The sequence below is a fragment of the Tigriopus californicus genome, chromosome 1 (assembly GCF_007210705.1).
Source record: "Tigriopus californicus strain San Diego chromosome 1, Tcal_SD_v2.1, whole genome shotgun sequence".
In the NCBI taxonomy this organism is placed as follows: Eukaryota; Metazoa; Arthropoda; class Copepoda; order Harpacticoida; family Harpacticidae; genus Tigriopus; species Tigriopus californicus.
Window position 1 is genome coordinate 13,862,888 of NC_081440.1, and position 8,301 is coordinate 13,871,188.

Consider the following 8,301-nt stretch of genomic DNA (forward strand, 5'->3'; position numbering starts at 1 on the left):
TTATTCCCTACTCTCCTCGGTCTTCTCGGTGTCCTATCTATGGAGAGCTAATTTGGGTGAACATAAATCTTTCAATTGCGGCGGCGGAATTTCAATTCTTGGTCATGAGCAAGAAAAATGGGCCATTCGACAACTCACTTTCTTGGGGCGAAAGGAACAAATCAATTCGTGCATTACACAAGGGCTCCGACATCCGAGCGAGAAAGAGATTCAAATTGGAAATACACCTATACATGTGTATTCCTGCGTATACGTACATAGATGCCTGTCTGCATGGCACTACATACAGGGCATCTCACGCAGAGAGAGCCTTTCCATACCTGTGATTTATGGCATCATCGACAGAGGGTATCTCTCTGTCTGTGGCGAGTGCTGTTGCATGTTGGTTGTGGTTTTCATTATGCCATATTGAACATGACTACCAAATGGACGCAATATGCTGGATCTGAGCAGCCAATGGCACAAATCAGGATGCCAATGAATGTTTTGGGAGTGTGCCATATGTTGGGTCTGCTCCGAGCAGGAGGTTTCCGATTTCATAACCCATTGAAGCTTGTTATCTAATGCACAATGAGGAGAGCATTTCCAACAAATTTCATGGTCCAATTTGAGGGCTATTACCATTCAACATGGATTCAAGGAAAATGGCCCATCCAATCGGTTAAATCAAGCAGATGGACGGCAACGTTGAGCGGATCTGGTTTTGACAACAAACATAAGTGCTGCCAAATTGGCATTTTCTCAGTGGTATCATTGGACAGCAATGAGGCTTCCAAAGGTTTGTTAGCTTCGATGTATACATACCCTCGTTCGTTTGGTTTCATTTGTTTAAATGAATCTCATGGGCATATGAGTCTTGGCGCCCTTTTATGGCTGAATTGCGGAATCTCAATCTCGGATCTCTTCGGGGATTACTTTCATTTGCCAATAAAGGATGGACCAGGGTCATTATATTAATTCTGGGCGAGCATTCCCGGCCTTCTACCACGGATGTATGTAGACCAGATTGACATTAGGAGTAGCTTGTTCCTCACTCTCCCATAAAATGCCACTTTGAGCTGGAAAAAAGGGGGATGGTTCGAAATATCCACCCTGACAAATGACAACAAATCTCGAGGGCATCTTGTTCGCTCACCAGAAATTCTACATCCAGTCATCTGTGGCCTGGTCTCCCAAGGGAGTTCTCTTGGGACCATGAGGAGGGGAAATCCACCAGGCGATAACACCTCTTTGGCTTTGTTCAAGTGCCAAATATTGATTGTACTCATCTGGAAACCTCATAGTTAACGAGGGGAGACGGATCTTGGAACATTACTTCGACTCTTTTCGAATCGACTTTCATTCTAAACAGGGATGGTGTCAGCCCTTGAGCATTAACAGGATAGCATGTACTGACTGTAAATACAAAATGCCAGCTTTCCTAACAGCCAAAATGAAGAGGAAGCGATGCCATGGAGCCTTTCACGACTCTCCACTTCTCACTTTTGTTCCCTCATCCCGAGCACATTAACATGATCATCATCATCATCATCCCTATGCTCTCTCACTCACTCGCTCGCTCGGCATTCTCAGTGAGGCTTTGGGTTAACTTCCCTTTTGAAGGGAACCCTCCGCTCTAGTGGAAGTTGGAACGGACCCTCTCATTGAAAGTCATCACTTGGCGTGAAATCATTGTCATCGGTCGTTTGCAAATGTATCATTACATCCTTAAGCAAAGTCCCTCCAACTGAAAGGATATCCATCTCCTCCCCGCGGTTTTCCTTTTCAGCTAATTCATACTTTTTCCAAGCCTTTCAACCCCTTCAAACGCGTTGCTTGTCCCTTTCATAAACTTGAGAGCTCAGAAATTAACAAGAAGAAACACATTCGAAGAATTGGTGGAGTCGTAATCAACCGATTTTCAAATGAGGCTCATTGTGATTATCGCCCTTGTCATCACATAAAAGAAGATAAATTCGGTTCCTATTATCAGATGGCGTCGTCTGTTCATAGGAAATCGTACGTGTACCGTAAGCCCAAGGCTGAAGATTCGGGATCGAGATATCAATATGCTCGTTGCTCCTCACACATCAACGGGCCACATGTCTCTTTGATTATGGTTCCCTGATAACGGAACGCGGGAGAATCAAATTCGACTCTGTCAAACGCATCGACCGACGCGTGTGTTGTGATAAATCAATGCACTTTCATGTCCTCGTCTGAAATCTACATGGAGATGAAGAGTACACCCGTGTTTCTCTGGATCACCTTCCGTAAGGTACCCAAGTTATTCCCTGTGAACTGTTTGAGATCTCTTAGAGCATTGAACCATTAGGAATTGGTATTGGTGTCGATGAGGGGAACCTGAGATCAAAGAGTCAACAGAGGAAGACTTTTGGACCTCGTTCGTGGTTTCTGAAGGCTTGATGGAAAATGGAGGGCGAACCAATATTTGCCAGTTCCACTCTGGGAATGCCAACTATAGAAGCAATCTTCAACGTCCAAGGCAATGGAGCTTGTGAAATTCTAGAACTATGAGAACCTTTATGTGGTCCATGAGAGGCTTTTGATGGGATTAAGATAAGAAAAGCTCTTGGGATCAGGACAAACACTAAACAAAGCTTCGGAAAACAACTGCGACTCCAATTTCTTTTCGCCCATTCAGGGTTCCGTAGATTCGGGAGGTCTTACAATTCTGCGCAAATGTTCTTAATAAGATCCGGAGAAGCGTCCGAACAGTATATAGTATACTAGATTTTCCATTTTGCTGGCATTTGACATCAACCTTCAACATGAGGTTGATCATTCTGCTATTGAATCTGACTCTAACATCTGTTCTCACCCATGGTAAGTCAAGCTTTTCTCATTCCACTACGTATTCTAACCAAAGACTAAAATGATTTTCATCAGCTTATAACGAGGAACCTTGCCGAGGACAGGGTGGATTTTGCCAGCAGGATAATTTATCCTGTTCTGGTGGAACATACGCATCCAACTTGTGTCCAACTCAGGCTGGCAATATCCGATGTTGCAAACGGAGTAGTACAGGTGAGCCATAATGAGGAGTCGAGAAAACGTTTTTGCTCTTTTGGAAAAAAAGAAATATGCTTGCTCTTTTGGAGTTTTATATAATGTTTCAGAGAAAAAGTATGGAAGATATTACATTTCAGCTGTCTCTATATTTCTCGTTATTCCTTCCCTTCCACGCTTGGCCAAAATAAGAGACCGTTGATTTTTCACAAATGCAAAGGGTCCATTTTGGTTGCGGCTATCAAGCAATAGTTGTCAATCACTCTAAAAAAAAACTTAAGTAGCAATATAACCATTAAATGCTGCACAAATAAAGAGCCAGTGTTTCCGCCAGTTCATGAGGCATCAAGAAAAGTTTTTTTTGTTTTGAATGATAGTGCAGTTTAAAAGGGGTCAAACATATTTGAATGATATTCAACATCCTTTTTCAACATGGTATATTCTAATATATGTTTCCACAACATTGAAAAGTTTTATATTCCAAGCTAAGCTGCAGAACTAGTGGCCCATTAATGGTTTTTAAGTATCAATGAAACAAAATCACATCAAAAGTATTAATTTTGCTTTAGGATATAAGCGATCAATGATGGGCATACTAAATTTAAAAGTTGACTTTGCCAATTGCTAAATGGTTACCAAAAGTTGATATCTTGATTCGGAATTCATTACTTTTGACCAAAGTGTATGCGCCCAGTTGAACACAGAGCTGAATTTATTGAACTAAAAATGAAAAAATATGATGTTATGACGTTTATACATATTTCTATTTTGTTTGCATTTGACATTAACGTTCAACAAGAGTTTGATCAATGTCCTATTGAATCTGACTCCAACATCTGTTCTCACTCAAGGTAAGTGTCTAGCTTGTCTCATCCTACTATGTATTCTATCCAAAGACTAAAATGATTTTCATCAGCTTATAACGAGGAACCTTGCCGAGGACAGGGTGGATTTTGCCAGCAAGATAATTTATCCTGTTCTGGTGGAACATATGCATCCAACTTGTGCCCAACTCAGGCAAGCAATGTCCGATGTTGCAAACGGACTAGTACAAGTGAGCCAGCCGTAGTGGTTGAAAATAACTGTTAGAGGCTCTAAAAAAATTAATTCAATTGATTTTCAAGCTTGTCCCTCTATTGTGACAAGAGCGGATTGGGGAGCGATAAGTCGGAGTACAAACTACATGTCCAATAACGTTAGTATTTCTTAATATATTCTTATCCCGTATGTTACTATGATTCTTGTATTCTCGTTTTTGTGTGCGTTATCTGTTAGGCTCGTTATGTTATTGTCCATCATACAACCGGAGGAGAATGCTACTCCCAATTCGATTGTGCCAGAAAAGTCCGAGGATTCCAGGATTATCACATGTGAGTATAACAAAAGAATGCTTATTCGTAGTGTTATTGTTGTTCTTCCAATCTTGAGCCTCAAATAGAAACACGAATAAGTGGAGTGACATCGGATACAAGTGAGTGTGCACAGTCTCTTTCAAGCCAATATAACCGTCATTTGAGAGCTACATTCCTGGATTTCAGCTTCTTGATTGGAAGCGAAGGGTCCATCTTTGAAGGAAGAGGATTTAACAGGAAAGGAGCTCATGCTGGACCCCGATTCAATGACATATCTTATGGAATTGCATTCATCGGAGACTTCACCTCCACTTCACCTTCGTCCAAAGCCATCCAATCCTACAATCACTTGGTCGATGTGAGTGTTTTTTTGAGAAAGTGATGACATATTAACTAATACACTCTTGAACAGTGTTTGGTGACCCGTGGGAAAATTCCCTCTGACTATGAAATGAAAGGTCATAGGCAAGTGAGAGACACAAGCTGTCCTGGAAACACCCTCTACAATGCCTTAACTCGATGGAGGAACTACGTAAGACCTGATCACAATAGAACTCAAGCATTTTTTGATCTAACCCCCTTCTTTTACTTTCAGAGCCCTGGCAGTGCTTGAGTTTGAAAATGAATCAATAAATTGGTCTCTGCATTTTTCTGTTCTGTTCTCATGATTCTTGGTCATCATAACACCTCTGAGGAGAGTGAGCGCTTCCAAGCTTGGTCGTTGGATGAACGGTCGGAGTGTCGAGCTTAGTAGTCCAAGCGTTGGCCAGGCAAATGAAAAGGAGCCTTCCTACCTTCTACCTCTCCGTGGTCGTGGTCGTGGTCGCCGTGGTTATCATGGTTGCCCTCCCCCCTCCAACCAATAAAGACGTCGGCCATGGCTGATTCAGGGGACCAGGTAGTGGGTTCGGAAGGGGGCTTTTTGAGTGTCGATGGCAGGAAATCATTTGTTTCGGACGAAATGATCCTGATGGCTTCATTAGATATTGAAAGCTGCTTCATGGACAGGTATTGGAAGTGGGGTTTCGAGGATGATCCAATAAGCGTAGGCTACCTCCTCGGCAAATGAAATTGTTTTCACACTCAAAAACTTGATTTATTGGCACCTTTCATTGTCGGCGGAGTCCATCTGGATGGTCTGGGACGATTTTCAATTTCATGGAGATTCGACTGTCAAGGGTTGATTTCCCCCAAAACTCATCGAGTCTTGGAAAGAGTTTCAAGTGATGGAATTAGTATTGCTAAGATGAAACGAACTTAAGGAGAGGATCAAGCCAGTTCTGGTTGCTCCGCTTGACTTCTTCACCTTTCTCAATTGGATGATGATGTTTGAAAAGGAATCCTTTTACGAGCCACAATTGGGCCTGGTAATCCATTTCTCTTATCAGATCATCCAATTCTTTACAACACATCCAATTAAATGACCATAGTATCAATGTGCCATATAATATGACATTATGTGACAGCCCTGTCACTCTAAATCATCGTTTGTTACCATTTTATCAAGATAAGAAAGATGTTGAAGGGGCAGATAACATTGCTCGGGTCCATTACGACAACAGAAGTACAGCCAACACCAACCATAACAACATCAGACGAGACATGACAGTACGTCGGTTTGTAGTATGTAGAGTTACATGAAAACAGACAATAAAAAAAAACATCGATTCTCGAAGACATAAAAAAAAAGGAAAAAATATTTTTCGCGCTTCTCTTTTCCTCCCATCTCTCTTTGGCTTGAGTCAAAATCAAATTGAGATATGAATTGGTTTTCTCCAAATTCCATCTCAAAAGAGCTCATTTCGTCGTCCCTTGCTTGGAAATGCATTTCGCTCCTCTCCTTTAAAGTGTTTCTACATTCATTAATTCAATTTCAATTCAGTTTCGCTCTCCAAGACTTCAAAACAGAGCGATTGATTATGTTCTACGCCGTCTTCATTGGACTCACTCTCAAAATTCGGTCGAATTCTCAACTCCACGAAGGACGGGACAATCCCCCAAAGCCTGCCTCCAATGCCATCCACACCGATCGTTGATCAGTGATCACCTTGTCAAACGTGTCCACGGGACTGGAGTCGTGTTCAAATACGAACACCACCATCCAAATCTATGGGTGCTAATTTTGAGAGTGCTTGATTGGTTCAACACTATTTCTTGTTTATGGCCTGAAATGCCCCCCAGCTGAGAATCTCGTTAGCCTCTCCATGTGAGCTCAGGGTTCTCTTGAGCCGCCTCCTTCACAACCAAGTACATGACTACCTACTACAAACCAAGAGTATTCCATTCGAGTACGACGGAATCTATTCAACCTGTAAACCTAAGATTAATAAACCAATTGGTCAAACGCGACCAATACACGGAGCGCACATTGATTATCGACTTTCAGATCAATACTTTGGCTTGGTGATATGTTGGGATTGTGGGTTCCTATTACGTAGGTTCTTCCGAAGAGTATTATTTCGGATCAATCAGGGATAGAAGACGAATCTCGGGGATAATTTGTGCCTCTCAGATCTGAGGAAGATGATGATGATGCTCTGCATGCCTAAGGTCCCGGGAATGAAGTGGTGTAGGCTGTTCTTCTGACTTCTTTATTAATGCCCTGGCTTGGTCTTTTTGGCCCTGTTGTTGGCTCAGCAGGAGATCACACCTTTGTGTAATAGAATCGTCAGGCTTAGAGGAGGGAGGACCCCTCCATCCCAACAGGGTCGCTCCCACCCGCTGATTCACAAAAGTGATCCACTGCCAGGGTCTCTGAGGGCTTCATTGTCGAGGAATGGAATCTTTCAAGCACCTTTAAAATAGATACTGATTAATGAAATTTCATAGAACAGCATGCACCCATCTATCTATCTATATGCATGCATGCACTACGAGAAAGGATGTCTCGACGGAGACGGTAAAGTTCGCACTTGACACTCAAGGTCCGCTTGAAATTGGGGCTCGTTTTCAATTCCAATTTCCCTATCTGAGAGAAGTTTCAATCCCAAGCTTCGCAATGAAGATGATACTCGTTTCCTCGTTCCCAACTTATTGAATTCAAACACAGGGTTGGGAAGTGCGAGAAAAATCCATCCAATCCCACGCTCTCTGTCTTTGTCTCAAAGTGAATTTTTCCGACCCAGATCCGGAGACTGGGTCCCATCTCACTTGGGTCGCACCATCACCATCCATACCACAATCCGACGAGGCTTGATGATGATCTTTCCCACTAATCCGGATCTCAACCAAACAGGGATGTGTGTGGAACAAATGTAATCCGGCTTAATGTCGATGATAAGCAAACCCAGGTTTTCCACTTTGAGCACTCCCATTGAACACATAGATAGAAAGAGACAGGGATTACTGAAATTACCCTGGCTAACACTGACGGGATTCCGTTCTTTATGGCAGGAAGAATATGCTTGGATGCATGGCTGCAACCTTTTCTTTTTGTTTCACCAAAGACTACATGTAATGAGACCCAGGTGACCGCAAGGTGTTTCCAAGTCGTTTTTCCGCTGCAGATGACCAAAAGTTTCGGATGCACAAGTTTTGTGCAGTGAGCTTGGCGAACCACCTCCGAGAGATAAAGAAGGTTGAATTATTTCCTTAGGGAATTACTTTGCACAAGGGAGATTGACTTGAAATGTTGGCGCCATTAGCCAACTTTTCCCAGGGTGATAGCTCCAAAGACTTCAAACTCCCATTGAAAAAAAGAGAACCGTCTCGGAACAGAAAATACGTGTCCATTTATCCAGCCCAACATATGATGGAGTCCAATGGTTAGAGGACTAGGTTGAGCCAAACTGTTTTCGTATTCAATCCATGAGTGGACCACGCCTTCACCCATGGTTTGGAAGTCTCAAGCAGCCAGCGTCTTTTCATCATCGATCGATTCACGTCTCTGCTCCAATCGTCGTCTTCCGTCTCTTTAAGGGTCCAACTAGCCAACCAACCA

At 42.7% G+C, this 8,301-nt stretch overlaps 1 protein-coding gene across 2 annotated transcripts; it reads left to right on the forward strand.

Annotated features, from left to right (window-relative positions):
• The first annotated feature begins 2,668 nt into the window (after window positions 1-2,668).
• Window positions 2,669-5,011, forward strand: LOC131885139 (peptidoglycan recognition protein 1-like). 2 transcript variants are annotated; one of them, XM_059233079.1, is made up of 9 exons: window positions 2,669-2,826; window positions 2,890-3,027; window positions 3,926-4,063; window positions 4,134-4,204; window positions 4,285-4,379; window positions 4,448-4,480; window positions 4,548-4,719; window positions 4,774-4,893; window positions 4,957-5,011. In XM_059233079.1, the coding sequence occupies exons 1-9, from the start codon at window positions 2,772-2,774 to the stop codon at window positions 4,972-4,974; spliced, it is 840 nt and encodes a 279-aa protein (XP_059089062.1). In that variant the 5' UTR covers window positions 2,669-2,771; the 3' UTR covers window positions 4,975-5,011. The 2 variants fall into 2 exon arrangements, with proteins under 2 accessions (XP_059089062.1, XP_059089071.1); XM_059233088.1 differs by lacking the exon at window positions 2,890-3,027 and having other exon boundaries at window positions 2,719-2,826.
• Window positions 5,012-8,301: the final 3,290 nt, after the last annotated feature.

Bases quoted from the DNA above. Each gene is read 5' to 3' on its own strand.
- LOC131885139 (XM_059233079.1), top strand. From the start codon at position 2,772: ATGAGGTTGATCATTCTGCTATTGAATCTGACTCTAACATCTGTTCTC. The intron at 4,205-4,284 runs GTTAGTATTTCT...GTTATCTGTTAG, and splicing joins CAAACTACATGTCCAATAAC to GCTCGTTATGTTATTGTCCA. The intron at 4,380-4,447 runs GTGAGTATAACA...AGCCTCAAATAG, and splicing joins GGATTCCAGGATTATCACAT to AAACACGAATAAGTGGAGTG.